The sequence below is a fragment of the Hippoglossus stenolepis genome, chromosome 12 (genome assembly GCF_022539355.2).
Source record: "Hippoglossus stenolepis isolate QCI-W04-F060 chromosome 12, HSTE1.2, whole genome shotgun sequence".
NCBI lineage: Eukaryota > Metazoa > Chordata > Actinopteri > Pleuronectiformes > Pleuronectidae > Hippoglossus > Hippoglossus stenolepis.
Genome location: NC_061494.1, coordinates 12,109,316 through 12,129,215, shown reverse-complemented (window position 1 = coordinate 12,129,215; position 19,900 = coordinate 12,109,316). Strand labels below are relative to the sequence as shown.

Genomic DNA, 19,900 nt, shown 5'->3' with positions numbered 1-19,900 from the left:
ACCAGAGAAAGAGCCATTCTTCTGAACCCAGATGTTAACAATAGAGGGACTTAATGAAGTCCTAGCATTCAACCATCTCACCGCGCTAAACTGCTCCGTGATGAGAGAGCCCTACCTCGCTGTCGGGGGAGGGCGACTCATATGATCGGCCCTGAAAAAGCTTCTTTTTTTTTTGAGCCGCACTTCAAGGTTGATGTTTATCAAAACATTTTTAAAAGCCTTTTAGCGCATTACCTTTTATTACATATTCATGCCTCTGTGAGGTACAGGAAAACATGCGGTCGGGCAGATTGACTTTTAAAGAATTGAACTTTTAAACCCTTATTTTCAAGCTTTTATTTGGCTTTTCACATACTGATTATTGCTTCTGCCAAAAATGGATAAAGTGATTTTCTTTTCTGCTGCAAATTAAAAGAAATAATCTTAAATAATGACACTGTTTTAGTGGTTTAAATTCTTTTCAGATGACTGTAAATCTGGGATAATAAAAAGAACATTCTGCAGAAGCACAAAATTAGAGCAAATTATTTCTTTAATCACTCTGCTGCCAAAGAGCACAAGGTTGAGTTTGCATACTGCATTCAGAACCTTTTAAATAAATATGTTATGCAACTAATTATATCTAATAATTTCCTGTCAAAATACAAGGTTGAGAAATCTCTTGTTGTTACATCCATAATATATGTAATTTATCATTTATATTTGATGTCTCTTGACTTTTCAAGGAAAAGTATGCCTTCTCAACGTTTCTTTTAAAATCAATGATAATTGCATCAATCACTTAACCCTAACTGGCCCTTTTAACATTTAACTCGGCAGCTACATTTTATCTTGACAAATACCAGCTGCGGAGGGTCACGTCAAAGATCTGGCCTTCGGGGGCTTTCCTGCTTTTTTGAATCAATGTAACACAGATGAGCAGAATCTTTCAAGTTGGAGGTGAGGTTTCACCTAGAGGAGGATTTGACATTTTGCAAGTAAAAGTAGCAGTTTGAAACGGTTTATCTGACGTCTGTGAGAAAATGAAAAATAGTGTTTTTGTAAGGTATCAGAAAGATGGGGGGGGTGTAGGATCAAGCTAACACGAATAGGTGAAGCATTTTGGTGTTTTACTCAAATCAAATGTTGGATATTTGTATCACAACAGTGCAAACCTCAGAAATCAATGTCATCAGACAAATAGAAACAACTACACAAACAATTTATGTAAGATTAAACTCTGCAAACGGACGATTCTCTTTAGGATCGTGTAGATTACACAAACAGATTCGCCTTGACAGGAAAAAGGATGTCTCTGCGCTAGTTTGTCTCCGGAGAACAATATATTTTACACACAAGGGTTTTGGAGAGCAAGCAGATGATGGATGCTTCAAAATATTAAATAAAAATCAAACAGGGCAAACATGTTTCTGCACTGGAAAGCATTGCGCATAAAAGAAAGGGACTATTCTCCTCTCTTGTGCGCTAAGAAAGAAACAGATGTGAAAAGCAGCACTTTATGGAGCACAGGTTTCGGCATAGCATGAAAGAGGGGTTTTAAGCTCTCAGATATATACTGAAAACAAAGGGGAGAAAGAAAACAGGAACCAGATTAAATCAATTTTCATCCTCCATCCGTTTTCAATTTCTACATCATGGATTTGAACTGAACTGTAACAACATGAGAGTCCTGGTGCGGAGCGTAGAGCACCTTATCACCGCCCCTGAAAGGAGCAATCATGACAGCGGCTCTCATACCAAGATGGAAGCTCCGACTGCAAAAGACAACTTGACGGGGAATAATTGAAAGGGAATCATGACTAAGATGTTCTGCAGGAACACAGCACTCTATCACAAATCAAAAATCTTGCTCTTGTGTAAAGAAAAGCATCAAAACACCTCATTCCCATCCTAGTCATCCGTGTGCCAAGAGAAAAAAACAACCACATACACATTTTTCTTTTTTTAAAAAGCCCTGATAAAAATAGCAGCCTACCTCACAGTTTCTTCAGGAAGGCCGGTCCACTCAGGGCCAACTTTCCACAGCTCCCCTTCGAGACAGCATGTGTGTTAAAGATTATCCTCACAGTCATCACACTACAGAGCGTCCCGTGGCTTTTAGTCGCAAAAGCCACTGACCTGTGTGCCGGGTTCGTGTCCACACATGATCATATACACGTCTGTTTAGCGCTGACTCATAGAATACAAGTTGTCCGGCTTATTGAGGGAAGCATTGTGGAACTGTGCAGAATAATGAACAGTACAATAGGAAGGGAGATCAAAGAACACGGTTAATAATCAATAATCATCAATTCCAACGTGCTAAAGTCATCAGCTCATTCCGCACAAAGGCACAAGTCAACACCACGTTCTCACAGGGTGTTTCTTCACGGCCAGATATATATTGTAGAGATTTTTATATTGCACCGTGGAGGACGACACGGCTGGATTACAGCTCCGGCTGGATCATAAAGCACAAAGATTTCCTTCAGTGTATCCATATCCTTTGGTGGGAGAAATTGAATTTCACAGCCGAGTTTACAGCAGCAAGACTTCACGTGAAGCGAGTTAAGTGGTGGCTGTTAACATCTCCATTCGCTTTCTAAATTGGTGCAGTAGTAGAGTAGTGTTTTGTTCATTACGTGACTGTAGTGTGGGTAGACGACACAGACGGATACAGTAAATATCAACACATAAATCAAGTTAAAATATTGTTTACTCATGAAAATGTGTCTTTGAGCACAGTCACATATATCTTACAACAAAAACAATTTCAGCACTGTCAGGGTGAGATGTTTATTGACAGAACCAAACACAGCTGGGGGCAGTGGATGTGTGGTTGTCACAGTTTCACACCTTCTTCTAACACTCAATGAAGTGTATAACTGAGTAAAGTGGAAAATAAATAACCCCAACAGCCTTGGATATTCTCTTAAATGTTATAATATTATATAACAGCTACTCATTTTATGAATCTACAAAACCAATGAATGATGTTTATGCATTATTTAAAACTCTTGGACATACTGTACAGGAAGGAGCTTTATACTCTCTGTTTACACAACATTAAAACACAACATGTCTGTTATAGTTATCTATTTATTGGTACGTGTTATTTCATCCAATATGTGCAATAATTCTCATGCCTGTTTATATCTTTTTTGTGTATTTATTCACAATGTGTATGTAATTCAGTTGCATGCAATTCCCCAATGTCTGTTTGTACCATATCTGTTGTAAGTAAATGTTGACTTTTTATACTTAGGGGAACTCATTGCATCCTAAATTGCATTCAGGAGCTGGATGCAACGTAATGTTGTTATACTGTGAACATAACTTGTGCATGAATGACAATAAAGTGAATGTAGATCTCTGAATACAGATACTTTAGATTTCTTTAGCCACTGCAGTGATTGTGATCAACACAGAGGCAGTGCATTGCTTTTAAATACTAGGGGAAAATCTGCTTTTTTAAAATATTTTTTTTAATTTGAGATCCAACAGAGCAGCAGGTTTTAATAGGAAAGTTTTACCTTTATAGGATGGATTGTGTTTCTGTTCTGTTTTTACTTTTGTTCTTTGTTTCATAATTGTCCCCAGATATGCCCACATCCTTCTGACGTGCCCTGTTTTGGCAACATATTAAACATCAGTTCAGATGCTCAGTGATACAGTAAAACAGCATGATTAATACAGGCTAGAAATATCCTTGGCCTCTGCAGCAGATTCACATTCTGTGCATCTGCTTTGGTTTGTTTCTTTTTCTTCCTTCACAACTGTCTTTTTTCTATTTTATGCATTCTTTGACACAAACTGTACAATAGATGGGCGACAGGAGAACATAACTAATCCAAGCAAAACGAAGAGCAAAGACATTGTTAGCGTATAATGACAGAAGCTTTTATTTCTACTGAGACTCATATGTTTTCCTGTATTCTCATGGAAAAATATGTTCATAAAAAGCTGCCTGCAATAGGAAAAAAAGAAAATGGAAAAACCCAGCTAGGATGTATGGATTTATTTAGATTTAATAACCCTCTCATAAAAGCTGTGGTGTTGAATAATGAAATTACCTCGCTCAGACATTTTAATGCACGCGTTTAACTGAAAGAACGAGATTTCAAAATACATATTTAACTGCACAGGTGCCACCCCTAATGGTAATGGGAAGTGACAGTTGAGTTTACAGAAGGTCTGTTGTAACTCCCAGAATCCAGAGTCCTCTCCTCTCTGGCTCGGGAAGCTAATGTGCATTTATGTGAATAACAAGCAAACAGAACGGAGAGCGTCTGCGTTTGCCCTCCGTTAGGACACATTCCTCGCCGGCCCTGCCGCAGCCTTGTCATACCAAACAACATGTAAAAATGTGACCCATCTGGTCCCCCTCGCTCAAGAGGGACTGATTGAGCTGTATGGAAATCATAGCCCACCCACAGAACACAAATAAGGAGAACCATATGTGGGGAGATGAATTAGGTAAACTGCACAACATTTTTATTAGATACAATTTCACTTGCCTTGTGGATGGACTGCAACGTGAGACTGTGCAAATAAACGCGGGGCGGCAGAAAGAAAAAGGTCTCTGGTTAACAGAGGGCGAATCGATGAAACATGGAGCCACTAAACCAAACGAACAGTAACTACTATGTTTTGCAGTCGTAATAAATTGAGCAGAGTGTGATCAAAATAAGCGCCGCGTCAGTCAACTGCCAACATTAGAGTTGAGCTTTGCAGAAACTTCGTTAAACTAGAATTGTTTCTTTACAATAACTGGCCTTTTGAACCCTATAGACTGTGAATACATGAACATCTCAAAATAGAGTAAATAAAACCGTGATGGGAATTTAACTAAATAAATGTTTAGGGAGCCAATGCAAACAAAAATAGTAAGTGGAGTTCTTACACATTTATCTGTATATAATCTACCAACTACTTCCACAAACATCTGCCTGTCTGTGTGAGGAACCCATATCTCATTTCATTTTATAAAAAGAAACGTTGACTTTTAAATCTTCATTGCAGATAAACCAGGTAGGATGAGTTTTCTTACTTCACTCTGCACCATAGACAACATCCAGCTCACCAATGATAAAAAGTGTCTGAGGAGGACTCACTAATGACAAGGAAGAATTCTGAAGTAGCTCCAGAGCATTAACAGGGGAAAAGATAACACAACATTCCAACAGACAAGTTTCAAACGAGCACTTCACCAGCAAGGAAAATAAACTATTTCTCTTTCAGTATTTCTATTGCATACTTATGAAGTGTTATTTATCTTGAGTTACTTTTAATCTTAAATGTTTGTAGACTATTTTACTTGGATGCCAAAGATGTAACTATAGAAGAGGGTTTTAGCTGTTGTTCAAAAAGACAAATACTCATTTTGTTGGACGACATCTTTGTGGCCTCTTTTGTCAGTGGTCTGACAAGATCATCGTCTCATCACAGCAGCCGCAACAGTTTTTGTTTTGCGGGGGTATCTGTCAATGTCAGTCCGACTGCTGGTGATGATTTGGATAAAAAAATGATCTGAATCATTAAGCATTTGTAATTTTTGACCGACGGCCAGTTCCCGCTCTTCTAAGAGCTTCAAGATGATCTCTCGTAACCAAACTAAATATATCACATTTTCTGAAAATAAGAACATGTTCCTAACAGCCGCTCACATGGACACATCTGTTTTCTCAATCACTTTAAGGGAATAAACATGTTTGTGGTAGAAACAAAAAAAACAACTAAATGTCATCAGCTGGAAACACATCCTGACATTATGTAAGAGTGTTTATGTAAAGCCAACAGTGAGCCGCGACATGTACGGTAAACCCAAATGAATGAATGATTGCATGAATAATGCACGAGAAACCCTTCATGAAAAGTAAACTGCCACTGGGTCTGACCCTTTTTCCAGCTTGTTTCAGAAGTGGCCACTGGAAGTGCTGAATCTGATGAATGTCGAGGCACCTCTGACTCACTGCAGGCTGCGTTTTGACCACGGGGGTCTCAGAGGAGCAGAGGCCAATATATTAATCTGCCCCCGAGTAGGGCAATTGTTACCCTCTGGTTTCATGTGGTCAGGGGGCTGCTGTCGGGAGGACTGTGAGGCCGAATAGGCGCTCATTCATTGCCACTCTTCACTGCTTTACAGAAAAAGGAAGAAATGGAGTTGAATTGGAAAGAATCCATGATATTAAACAGTAGATGGGATTGTGAAGTGCTAGGAGTAATCATGCCAGGCAACAGGCCACAGGAATGCAAATCACCCTTCAAGCCAAGAGTTAAGTTAGCAGGTGGCCTCCTCTATTCACCGAATGTCAACACTCCTTTAAGATGCAGCCCACATAACATCTGGGCAGGCCAGCCACTGCTTTTAATTAAGTGAAATACAGTCACTCAATGTTCTGCCGTGTCAGAGAAAAAAAATGTTATAAAGTGGGAAGGTGGGAGTAGAGAGAGCGCAACAGTACATATCCTGTGTTCGGCGAAGGCCAACACAGTTGTGCAAATAAATATTAATCCTTAACCTAATCCCTACATTTCCAAGACCATTGAAAATCAGTGTGTTACCAGAGCACCTCTCTGCAAATAGCACTTTCTGGAAGTTCTGCTCGTCCCGACCGCGACGGAGACGCAACAACTCGCTCGGTTTAGTTTATGGTCTCCACTTTGTTTCCAGGGGTGAATCCTATAGCCCGGAGCAGATGGCAAAAGTCAAAATATGACTGTAAAGAATGCAAGCAAAGCAGAGGTGTGTCATACACGACACATAAATCATGTGATGGATGGTGTCTTCCCCTCCATAATCTGGAAGGGATTGGTTACAAAATGATATACATTTCTCCACTGGCAGCCTCGCGATAATCACCCTTTTGGGGTCGGCTTTGGAGGTCGCAGCACCGCTTTACTGTTAGTGCCGGACCACTAGCATTACCACTCCCCATGAGCATGTCAACAAGCTCTGTGGGTGGACTCCCAGTTTATATCATACTTGTCAAACATTTATAAATCTGAGGCGGTCTTCTGGAAACAGGCCGCAGAGCACCGAACAGAAACACAAAAAGGAAGTGAAAAAAACAAGTTTTAAAAGTTTTAAAATGGAAAAAACTTGAAGATTAAATGTATTTCTGCATTTATATATTGGGGTGCAAGAAAAGCTGTGAGGTCAAGTCAAGTCAAAACACAAGACACTGTGGGTGTTTTCAAGTGGTATATTTATTAAAATACACATCACTCTACATTGAGATATAGCTTCCTCAAACACACACTAGATTTAGCACGGAGCGTTCTGCAGCGTCGATCCGGCAGAGGAAACGAGAAACAGTGTTTAAGGAAGAGATTTACATTACGGTTGCGTAAAAGATGACAATAAATTGTAAAGCATTCACAGAGCATTTTTCATTCCAGGCCGACAAAATCCCCTTCTGAGAACAAAACGAGAAGAAAAAGAAAAAAAGCTGACATGGAAACGGTGAAACAGTATCAGTGCTGAAAGACGGTGACAGCTTGAGAATAGCTTTGGGCAGTTTGGTTTATGTTAGTGAAAACTCACTGTTTTCCTTTTTCCACTGATCCAATTTGATTTCAAATATTTCCAACAGCCCGTTCAAGTTGTGACGTGAAAGCGATAGGAGAAATCCTGAGGTCTAACTTGTTTATCAAATGAATTTTTAGCAGCACTTTCCACCCATCAATCCATTATCTATAATGCTTATTCATGGAGGGTCGCAGGGGGAGCTGGAGCCAATCCCAGCTGACAGTGGGCGAGCGGCGGGGGAGCAACCTGGTCACCAGCGTATCTCAAGGCCTAGTGCGGCGTTTTGTGACACATTCAGTTTGCAGTCGCCATTTGTAATTGTTGGTCCATTAAGGAAACAAACAATAAATGAGCACCGAAGAAAAAAAACATCATATCTCAAAGTGTGATTCTAGATACCTCAATGTGCATCCACAGCACATTTTATTCAGTAAAATGGGAAAACAAGCAGAAGGGTAATCGACCTCATGTATTATAATGACTCCAGTGAATAATTTACTCCTACACGCATCATACAGACGTAACTAAGAGAGAGTATATGCCAACGGACACAAAAGTAATAAGATAACTGGCGTAGGAGTAAAATCATTTTGTCCTAATCATTTAAATATGACAATATTCAGTGCTATTTTAAAAAAAAAGAAAATAAATTAGGTAGTAAAACGTTATATATACATTAAACTGTACATCACATGACACCTGCAGCATGGGTGTTTTTTCCAGCGATTCCCATCCCAGATTACATAAATTAAAGTGAGTCCCCTGGTCGCTAATGGCAACCACAAGACCTAACGACCATATTTCTATATTTCTTGAGGATGACGTTGGAGCTGTCGTCAAAGTAAAGAACTGATATTGCGTTGAGCTTGGTCGGGGCACAACACGGTTTTGGCACGTTGTCAGGAAACATTAAATGGACCTGGAAGTGAGAGAATAAAAAAAGGTGCAACAGTTTGAATATGAATTATATCTGCGCTGAGAACATTATGTCAGCTTTGGATTTTATTGCATGTGCAAAGAACACTCACCAGGGTTTGCACGATTGCGTGATTTGTTGCGTTCATGTGTGCGTTGAGTGGAAACGAGCATTCGCCGTCACAGTAGAAAGCGGCGTAGCCCTCAGGTGCAATGATCCAATCCTTGACCAGAAGGACACAATTTACTTCCCTTATTTACGACACAGGATGCGTTTTTCTTGACGTCACCGTACAATCTGAATGAAAAAGTGTGTTATTCATCTTGAGTTACTGCTGAAATCATATCGACTCACCTGCCAGCCCAGATCTCGGAAGCTGACGTAAAGCTCGTGCTTCTTACAGGCTTGCTTCTGCTCGCTGGCGTTGAAATCTGAAAATTAAGATGACTCATTATATGACTGAAAGCAACACATGCTGTTCACTTACTGTTGGAAGATAAACACGGCAGTTAAAGCCATAACCGAATGCATTAAAACCATATGCAGCGCTGAGCAAATATGGAAATGTTCACTGTGGATCCATACATTAACATGACGCTTGGAAATGCTCCCAATACATGTTGAACTAACAACAGAGAGCGAATGTTACCGCAAAATTTGATTGCACGTGGAGTCAGATGTGGAGAAGCTGTAACTGGAGAGCGGCGGAACAGGCAAGTCAAACACGGGGATAACAGTAATTCATCCAATCACTCTGCTGGGATTTTTAATTAATCTTCCAAATGAGTAACGACAAATGATTAATGAACTGAACAGCACAGGGAATTAAGGACTTCACCAAAATCTGTTGTACTAATTTAGTCGCAGCAATATCAGTTTGGCTTAATACTCCTGACGTGTAGATCAGAGGAAAACTTCCGAATAATAGAGTTTTACCTCCACCAAGGACGTTATGTTTGCATTTGCATTTATTTGTTTTTAGCAGGATTGCACAAAAAACACTCAACCGATTTCCATGAAATTTGATGGAGGTGTGAGACATGACTCAAAGAAGAACTTATTAAATTTTGGTCCAGATCTGGATCAGCGGGTGGAGCCCTTGATATTTTTGCAAGTTTTCAACATTTACATTTATTTCTCAGAAAATAGTTTGTGGATCTTGTTGAAAAAATGTTTAGAGGACTTATACTTACGAGCGTGTGCAATTTGGTGCAGATCCAAATCAAAATTGGATTGGATTTAAAATGTGGTTTTAATGAGAGGAACTGCTGGGCCTTGGCGGATGTATTCGCTCTACTTTGTGCCATTCTAGTTAAAAAGTCCAAATGTTATTGTTTTGCCAGAATAAAAACTTAAAAGAAAAAGTTTCGGAGGAACAAACAAAACATCAATTTGCAGGAGGAAGCTAGCGACTAGAGTAAATATCTAAAGTCATGCAAGTGTGAGCTCATTCCATCCCAAATTCATGGACGGCTGGCCTCTAGAATATATTAGTGCACATTTCTTATAAACAAGTTGAAACTGTGAACAGACAATGACATTTTTTATTTAACAGCATTCTGGTCACTGTGGAGATATGCTGCTGCAGGTTAAGTCTGATAAAAGAGATAAACAGGGCAGATGGATGTGGTTTATTTAGTGATTTCATGTCCATAATGTGAAAACAGCGGCATCATAAAAGTGCACGTACCTCCAGCTTTCGGTGCCCGAGATGATTCTTGTTGATTGGTTGATTTATTGCGATTGTGGCTCTTCTTTTTCCCGCCTGCAGCTCTGACAGAGCGAAGCAACACCCCGCTGGCCTTAAAGAAAGCAACCAGGAACGGCTGCTTGGACTGGGGCCCATTTCTCCCAATGATTCCAGCAGATTTTATGTTGATACTCCGTCCTTTGAAAAATCAAAAGGTAAATAAAACTTAAGAAAGAAGAAATAAAACGAAAGAAAAACTGTATATTTTATACTTTTATGACTGTTTTCAGTGTGAGTCTGAAGACCGGCATCGTACAAATGTTACAAACACAAAGACTGGGTCAACCCATGAATCTTCTTTGTGGATTTATGGTCATTTACCGGTGATAAATAATCACAAACTACAGATTGTCAAATATAAAGGTTGCATTTGTTCTTAAATCAATGAAAATAAGTTTTTTATCACATGCAGACATTGTGGATTATCTTAAAAGATGAACTTCCTGACCCTTTCTAGATTCCAAGAGTCTGAGCTAAACCCGGGGAGGTAATGATGAAAGGAACAAATGTCAAACTCATTGAAAGAAATGCGGAACTTGCCATCGACAGTCTCCACACAGAGCTGCAGGCCCAGGTTCTGCTGCGGGTTCATCACCCAGTGGTTGCTGGTGGCCGTGATGTCGAACACCAGCCAGCCGCCTTCCGACCCCTGGACCTTTCTGGAGTCGAGCAGGAACGTCTCTGCATCTCTGAAGGTAAAAGAAGGGAAACAAAGGAACATCTACGTTGAATACACCGCAGTTCCAATGATGCTACACTCACAGAACAAACAGACATACAGCGTGTCCTCTGATTAGTCCAATCACAATTGGTTTGATATTTTGTCTCCGTGGGTATGTTGGTTTTTCAAGATTGTTCCTCCCGTGTTTCACACCGGTGTCGGTCAGACAGATGGTGAAATGAATGTGGTCACTTTACAGCTGTGTTATAAACAAATTACAAAACCTCCAAGCCTGTTTCAGTTTAAGCTCTATAAATAAAAAACGGCCCTTGCACCTTAATGCAGCAGCGCAGTAATGGGAGACAGCAGAGAAACCACATGCGTCTTCGAGGCCATTCAAACTGAATCCAAGAAGTCTTAACCAGTTAGACCAGAACAGATAAACAAGGTATCACTGACTGATCACAAATGGATGCTTTCGCCAAAACTCTGCAGCGGAAACCAGAATCTGTGCAGCTGCAATTAGTCTCTTCATCTCTTTATCCTTTCGAGACTAATCATTCTCTCTCTAGAAAGAAAAAAAAACCCTGGCACTGATATTTGGTGCAGCAGATCACCGCTATTGTTGAAGAAGCTGCAGCTTGTAATAAACTGCAGAGTTGTGTGGCGAGCCATGTGCCAAGGTTTCAGACATTCGATGGGCAAAAAAGAGTCGGGGAGTCGTGTCTATCAGCCCGTGTGTATTTTTAACATGAGCCTGACATAAGGCATCAATCAGCCCTGTAGTTGAAAAAGCCCAGCTCCGCAATTTGCATTGGATTCCTTTCAGGCAGCAGATCGGATAAGGCCTATTCAGTTTTTGCGGTTACATGGTGCAGCTCACAGGGAACAAAGATTTTTCCATGTGGCCTCGATGAATCAGGAACGATTCATGTGTTTATTACAGGTGTAATAAAACTCAACCTCATGTGGAATTCCATACAAGGTTAATCCTTATGACTGACTGAACTTCCTCTTTTAAATGTACAGCGTTATAAGCTTATATCCCGTGATAATTTCATTTCTGCAGGTAAGAATCCATGATTCCCAGAGGGATAGATTTTTATCCACCCTCACCCTTTAATCTGTGATTACTGGATGTACTGTTCCGCTGAAAGGAAGTTTAACTGAGTGGATACCAGCGATAGAGGAAACAGGTAACGCCTTGTTTTAAACTTTGCATTGACTCTTTAGTCCGTTTCCTACAAATTCTGTTCATACACAGCAATTATCTATTAGACGTAATAAGCTTCAGGACAGGACGTTGATGTAGTGAAGCGAAAGAAGGTCTGGTTGGTGCATAGTGACTTGTAAAGTAGCCTGAACAGTTGGTTTCAAATTCCTCCAAGAAACTGGCTCTGCACATGATATAAAAGGAGGAATTTCATTCTATGAGTTTGTTGGACCTCAGCGATAAACACGTAGCACTTCAGTGGTTGTAAACATCACTTCATATCTTGTCCAAAAGTATATCTTTCACACAAGTATCTGCAGTTTAATCTTAACCTTAATATTGAATGCAGTCTTGAAGTGCTTTTTAAAGTATTGACAGGATGTGAGAGAGGAGAGACGGCTACAATTTTATATCCTAGACCCTTGAAAAAAGCCCTATTGAAATTCTTTTAATTCACTCAAAGAACTATAACTTAAAGCTAGGGTTGGTAATCCTGGAAAAACTAGCAACAGCAGGCTACACTGAAAAATACAACCCATACATCCCCCTCTCATCAGCCCCCCCTACCCCCCCTTGAAAGCTACATAAATAGATGAACTGCAAGAAGACGACTGACTCGCTAACTTCTGACTATCATCATGATTAAATAAGATAAAAGGTTCTTCAGAAACAACTTACCAATCTTTAAATGTATTCAATTCAATTTTACAAATAAAAGGCCTTAAAAAGTATTAAATTCAGATTGGATGGGTCCTAAAATGTTTTTAGACATAATCATTAGTTCATCATTAGAATATGCACTGAATCATTAGACCATCTCCGGTTACGGTTATGAGATTAACTAATGCCTTTCAAGCCAAAGTTTATGAACATGGGGAAATGTACGTTTAACAATAAGTGGTTTGAGAATGATGAGTAATCGTGGTGGTTTTAAATCAATGTCTGGAAGTGTGCTGTGTGTCAAAAGTCTTTGAAACATGGGACAATGAGGATCAAGGTGGTGGAGTCTAATGGGCTTAAATGTGTTTAATTGGAATTATATTTTCACTTTTTGTGTCTATTTCCATGGTAAGTTTGGTCTTTCATTTGAAGTGGTGTAAAAAAAGGTCTTAAAAAAGTCTTGAATTGAATTTTTATTATAGCTGCAAAAAAACGATTTTGTCAGATACATTGAAGAAAAACATGACATATCGTGTGTGGTTTTAAAAAAGCTAATAGTACTAAGATATAAATTCACTGTGGTTTGTGTTTTTAAATCACACATATCTGATAACGTGTCTAAGATTTCTCGCACTGGGGAAGCTGAGCTTTTCGTTAGCGAACACTAACAGAAACATGTTATTCCCCATGAAAACCTATGTGAAAACTTAAACTGCAGCCGTCTTCCCCTTTAAGATGGCAGAGTCCATTGACTTGGACCTTTTCAAAGCCCAGGAGGGCCATATCTCCCCTTCAATCACCCACACACATTTTTGGCAAGCGAATGTGGGCCCACTTTTAAATACACCCCTGTGTATTCAGCTATGTCATGGTTTAAACTTCCGGTATATTGTTAAGACAGGCAGGTGGCGGGCATAACAGTGATCAGGGGAGCACCCGAAGGAGGCCCCCCCCCTAATCTGGGCCCTCATGGTTTCATCTGGGCCCCAGCCAGTTTGGCAGGCAACACAAGACGAGTGATAACTGACGGACCTTCCAAGCTTCATAAGTGGCCAACTCGCTAATGGAGCTCTCTTTATCCGCGGACTATATTTGTAAGGCAGACATGGTGCGAATGAAGGAGAGCAGAGTTGGAGATAGAGGGACGTTCTGTGCGAGTGGAAACTTTCAGCCATGCAAGACAAAGGCTGCTGGACTGTTTGGCTTTTTTTTTTAAACTGTGAAATGAGATTAGTGCAGCGGATCAAAGCACAGCTGAAGTAACAGCTATTTCTGTTTCCTTTCAATCAATTTGCACTTTCAAACAGGGGGATGTTTGACTGCCTGATTTGTGTTTCACAGCATTTTCATTAACTGAGAGCAAACTTCAAGTCAAAGTCCTTTTCTTTGAGATGTTTGATTCTTCTGGGATCATATGAGACCAGATTCATTTTGGATGTCATCAATCCACATCTGTTTTTCCTCAACAAATGAGGACACTCAAATTATTCCATTTAATCACTGCGACAGGATGCATTAAGATCTTTAACTTGAATAAAAGTAGGAACAAAATAAAAGCATTAATGATTTTCACAATGACGTACATTAGCAAGTACATACTAATAATAAATAATAAATACTTTTAATTATCACTCAAGAGGAAACAGAAAATTCCCTGTTATATTACTTTACTATGATGCTACTGAGAAAGCAGCATGTTAATGTTTTAGCTGGTGGAGGTAGAGCAATTTGTAATCACCTCCGCCAAGAAGGTTATGTTATTATTCGGAAATTGTTTGTTTGTTTGTTTGTTTGTTGGCAGGATTACACAAAAACTAGTAAACGGATAACCACAAAACTTGCTGGAATTAAGTTGTTTGGTGTGGACTGGATCAGGGGGCGGATGCAGGATTTCTTTTTCACTTTCTTCAACATGGCGAGATTGGCCATTTTTCAATATTTGCATTGATTTCTCTGAAAATAAGTCAAAGCTCTTGATGAAATAAAATCAGGCATGTTTAGGGGACTGATATTTATGAGTGTGTTTAAAGTTAAATGTGGTTTCACAAGGCGTGGGGCCTTGTTGGAGGTATGCTCTCCACTGAGAGCCATTCGAGTTATATATATATATATAACTTTTTATATATCGTTATTGGTTTAATGTAAAAACAGTACAACACTTTTTTTTCTGGAAAGTAACTTTTAGTATTATGTTTGCATATGAATTCTTAGAACTACAAAGCTGCAGAAAATAGAAATACTCAAGTATAATAACAGTAGCATACTTTAGAATTGTACTTAAGTTTTCCCTTGGCTCGTCACTTACTTGTTCGGATACTCCTTGATGACTTGATATATGGTAACCTTCAGAGTGATATTGTCGTAGCGGGCGTGACTGCGGTCCTTGTAGATCCGAAACTCTGCTGCCGTCACGGCCTCTCCGTCTGGGATCTGAGTCAGATCGAAACGGAACTCCTTGTAGTGCCTCCGCTGATGAGAAAAATCTTTATCTTTCTCCACTGGGAAAGAAAATATTTTAGGATGAATTTCATTTTTACTGGCAGCAAAAGCTTCACACACACACACTGATCAGAAATTATGGCTTCACCTCCTTGAACCGCTTGCATGTGTTGCTCAAAAGACAAAATATGCCAGCGTTAGCGCGGCGAGAGAGAGTAATTTATTACATCTTCTTCGACATTCCAGCTCCAATCCAAACATTTTGACTACCAACAAAAGCACTTTCCAGTTCATTAAATCAGTCAACTGAATACAGGTAGCAGTTCCCAGACAGGCCTTCTACTGTGTGCCTAACTGCATTCTCTGGCCATGATGAATGGGCTGTCAGTTAAGAAAAACAGGCTGATTTCAATTAAAGACACTTTGGTCTGATCCTCAAGTGAGAGAAAAGAGCAGACAGGACTCCTCCACGTCATGGGAGTATCGACTCCGACCTCATTCCTGACCTCACACCGACCTCCTATAGGTTGCATACTATGTGCTAAGAGAGTTTAATGACCCTTAACCTTTGAATCTAGCCATTTCCAACATGTTGAGTTCAGTGGAATATCTTTTGGGGCTTGTCATTTTTAAAAAACATTTGCAAACTCATAGATTTTATTGGTATGGAAGGAAATAGAAGGTGCTGCATGAACTGCTTGTTTTTTCAAACTAAAGCCCCTCAATAAAAATAAAAACCTCAGGGAATGGACACAATCCCCTGCAGACTAAAGATACTTTGATGGGGCTAAAAAGTGGCTGCCAACAGCCTCGCACCCCTGATCAGTGCGTTTTCTGACATCAGCAGTGATATCACATGGAGCACTTCCCTGATATTTTATCTAGAGCGGGCGTCTGCGGTTACTTAGCACAAAGAGGTCAGAGGTCGGGTCTGACTTTTATCCATTGAGCGTGTTCCATTATAGTAGCCACAGGCAGTAATCTGAAGCAGAGGTGCCACAGAGAGCGCAGAGCATTTAACTTTCGAATAGCCAAAGATTAAATAATAATGACCTCACTCCCTGGTCAGGGTTAGCCCAGTGCATTGTTGATGTGCTGCATATTAACCGGACTCTGCTGGTTCTACCAGGATACTGTCTTTATTCTGTTAATATGATGAATAAAAAACTCATGTGTCGCGGTTAATTCTTTACCCCCCTTGCGTACAATCTCATTTATGTATTTAAACGGGTTTTTTTTTAAAACTGACTTCATATTTATAGTTACAGTAGGCATATTAAACTGCATGAGGCCCCACATAGACATTTCTAAAACAGCTGAGGTCAGTAGCTATATTTGAGCGTACAGTACTAAAGACAGAGGCCCATTGAGCACTTCGCTGACAGTCCCCAGAACGAGAACAGAGCTTTCAAGGCTGACAGTGTACATGCCCTGGTATACTGGTAAGTGGAAACAGATGGGCCCAGGCCAAGGTGAGGGATTATACTCCCAAGAAACTCTACGCAAAATGACTTTTAAGTGTTTTATATATTTAAGAAAATAAAAATCCTCAACACTACAGTGCCGGCATTATGTTAAGTTTGTTTTATGGTGTTGCATTTAATCATTCATTAAGGTTTCTGCAGTGCTGCATGTTCCACTTTCGAGTATGTTTCCATGCTTCGCGTATAAAGTCTCATTAAAGAACAATAAATGCTGCAAAGGCCACAAATATAAGGAATAGGTACTACTTCTTACTCTAAGTGTCCGAACCAGGAGAAACACATCGGCACCAGTCAATATCACCTCCCCTTTTAACAACAGGAAATCATTTAGACCAATTTTCCCCCAAGGTCAGACAGTCATCTGATAAGTTTCTCTGAACTGCAGGGTTAAGGGTCGCGGCTACTGAACAAACACAATCATTATACTGATCAGCTGCTTTGTTCGAATATAGAAACCAGCACAAAATGATACGATCAAACAGTTCATTCTGTTACAAATGCAAAAAAAAAAATTCACAAAAGGCAAAAGCAGCTTGTGATGCCAGACAATGACATTTTCATGTTTTAATGTAAAATATGCAACAGCCTGTAAATGTTACTGGGTGATAGGAAGCTGAAAACTAAAACTTTGATGCTCAGCACAGTTTTTGTAGTTCTTGTGTATGATTGTTCAAACAAAATCTTGAGTGTGTTAAATTATTTTGACAAAATGAATGAACTCCATGTGCTGTTATTTCCACGTACAACATCAGAGGCAGGCCAAGACAAATATAAACTGATTTAAATATGGGCCTTACTCTTGAGAGCTGACTTTCTTGCTGCAGCAGCCATAACTTCTTATTTCCTCTTGTCAACAAAATTACATCTAATGTGTATAAATGTAAATTTTCTCCTCCTGTGGATAAAATAAGAGCATCCGGTGGAGAGGGACTGTTTTTTATTTATAGATGAGGATTATGTATGGAAATTTCTTCATTGTAAATGTTACTGAGACCGAATTTCATCTAATTTGAATGAATTGACTGGTTAAAATTCATTGATTTTGATCAAATAAAAGCAGGTAACCAATGAGGCTACTTTAACAGGCCTCCACTTACCTAAATTGACAAAACTCATGACCATGTCTGCGTCATTGAGAAAGTTGGTGTCGTGCGCCGTGGTGAGCGCGGGGCTGTGGCCCAGCAGAGGGGCCGCTCGGTAGGGCTGTGCCACGCGGGAGTACCCGGCATGCTGCGGGCTGTAGTACCCCCTCCTGGAGTGCCCTTGAGCCTTGGCACTGACGCTCTTCCCTGCGCCCTGCTGCTGCTGCTGCAGCTGCTGGAGCGCGCTCTCCTCCTCCTCCACGGCCATGGCGTTGTACAGGTCGATCATGAAGAGCGGCGCGGAGGACGCCTGCTTCCCGGGAGAGAAGGGCCTCGGACGGTGGGGCAGGCCCAGGATGGAGAGGATCTCTCGCTGGATCTCCCTGCGCTCGTGATTGCGCAACCGCCTGTAAATAAAGCTGGAGTGCACATGGTTGTCAGTCAAGCCGCAGTGCGCGCAGGAGAGAAAGCTCAGGCAGCTCCACGCGAGTCCGAGCACGGCGCGGTTCAGAGGCGTAAGCGCTGTCATCTTTGGACTGACTTTGGGCGTGAGGTTGAACTACATCGCAACTCTCAGAGGAAAATAAAGCAACTTGGACGCAATCATAGAGTCTCCATGTTAGCCAGAGGCATAAAGTTTTTTTTGTTTTTTACCAGTCAACACTTTTAAAGTGAGGGATCAGCCTGCAGGAAAGTCCAGTGCGCACGGTTCCTCCAGCTCCCACTACTCCAGGCTCCATCCACAGTCTGTGCCACAGCAAGTATTTATGGAGTAATGACCCCGTCCCTCACCTTACTCCTCTGTGATGAAAAAAAAAAACACGGAGGTACGCCCATATAGAGTCGAGGGATCACCCCGCACTTCCAAGAGGATGAAATGTGTTGAACTGTGTCACAAAGTGAGCTCTCCACTCATGGCCCCCGTGCGCATTTCTCTTCTTTCCCTCTCCCCCCACCAGAGAGTGAGCGCGTACCGGGGCGAGTTGCCCTCTGAGTCCATCCCACACTCCCAACTTTTCTTTTTTTTGTTGTTTTTGCATCCACCTCTAGTGGCAGCAATAAAACTTCAGCTCCGGTCCCATGATGAATGTGGCGGCTCGAGAGTGAAAAAGGAGACACTTGAAATCCGAGAGGCCGCGTCTTAACGAGTGAAAGAATAATGACAGAGCCTGTTAATCACCTCAACTTATTGAAGTCAGAGTGTTTATGGGAGAGAGAGAGGCTCTGCAGCTGCATTCAGCCACAACAACAAGGATCCTAAATGTGTTTCTTTAAATACTGGATGAGTATAATGATTGCTGCAAAAATAAACTTCATTAAGTTCACAAACAAATGAGCCAAATTGCCCCAAATGATCTTATTATAATATGAGATTACTAAAAGATTGATGTAGATACTGCACATTCACTCTTAGGAACCACAGACCGAGAGTATGTTCCAAAACCATCTTCATCGTTTATGAGTTTAGTTCCCCAAAGAGGAAAAACGTGAGTGGCCTACAGAAAAGTTCATTAAAGCCACAACCTTTACGCAGAAAGCTCCATCCCCTGAGGAGCTTTAAGTTTAAGTTTAAGCATAAGTATATGCTGGAATAATCAGACACATTAATAGTTAGAGGTTTCCATGTGATGGCTGGCTGCTGTCCAACATGGAGGAAAAAAGGAAGCTCCCACTCATGTAAAGTTACTCCTGGACACGCTGCTGTGGATTGCCACACAGCGACACCTAGTGGACAAACTGATAACAGTTAAATTGGTATTTCGGAAGTCTCGCTCATGGCTTTCCTTACTGGGTGTCTGCATCGATTTCCATTCATTGTGGACAGCCAAACAAAAAACCTTCTGAACCCATTGATTTGTTTAGTCTCTCCGTCCTGACCCCCTGCCCTGTCTGTTTACCCTGACCCTACCCCAACGGTCTGTTGAGGGGTCAGATATAAATCTGTGTCTACTCATCACCCTCATTAGGTCCAAGCTTTGGTCCCCATGAGGTTTTACTGGTCATGACAAGGTCAGTGTTTCTACTGGAGAAGGTATATATATCCACCTATCCACCTATCCATCTATCCATCTAACCACCCACCTATCCATCCATCTATCTATCTATCTATTCATCTATCTATCCATCTATCCATCTATCCATCTATCCATCTATCCACCCATCTATCCATCTCATCATCTATCCA

General features: G+C 40.7%; 1 protein-coding gene across 1 annotated transcript; it reads right to left on the bottom strand.

Annotated features, from left to right (window-relative positions):
- Positions 1–7,169: 7,169 nt before the first annotated feature.
- Positions 7,170–18,830, bottom strand: bmp5 (bone morphogenetic protein 5). Its single transcript, XM_035172299.2, has 7 exons — positions 17,731–18,830; positions 15,016–15,208; positions 10,717–10,865; positions 10,117–10,314; positions 8,781–8,857; positions 8,539–8,649; positions 7,170–8,429 (listed from the first exon to the last, which is right to left on the bottom strand). Exons 1-7 carry the CDS (start codon positions 18,242–18,244, stop codon positions 8,280–8,282), a joined length of 1,392 nt encoding a protein of 463 aa, XP_035028190.1. The 5' UTR covers positions 18,245–18,830; the 3' UTR covers positions 7,170–8,279.
- Positions 18,831–19,900: the final 1,070 nt, after the last annotated feature.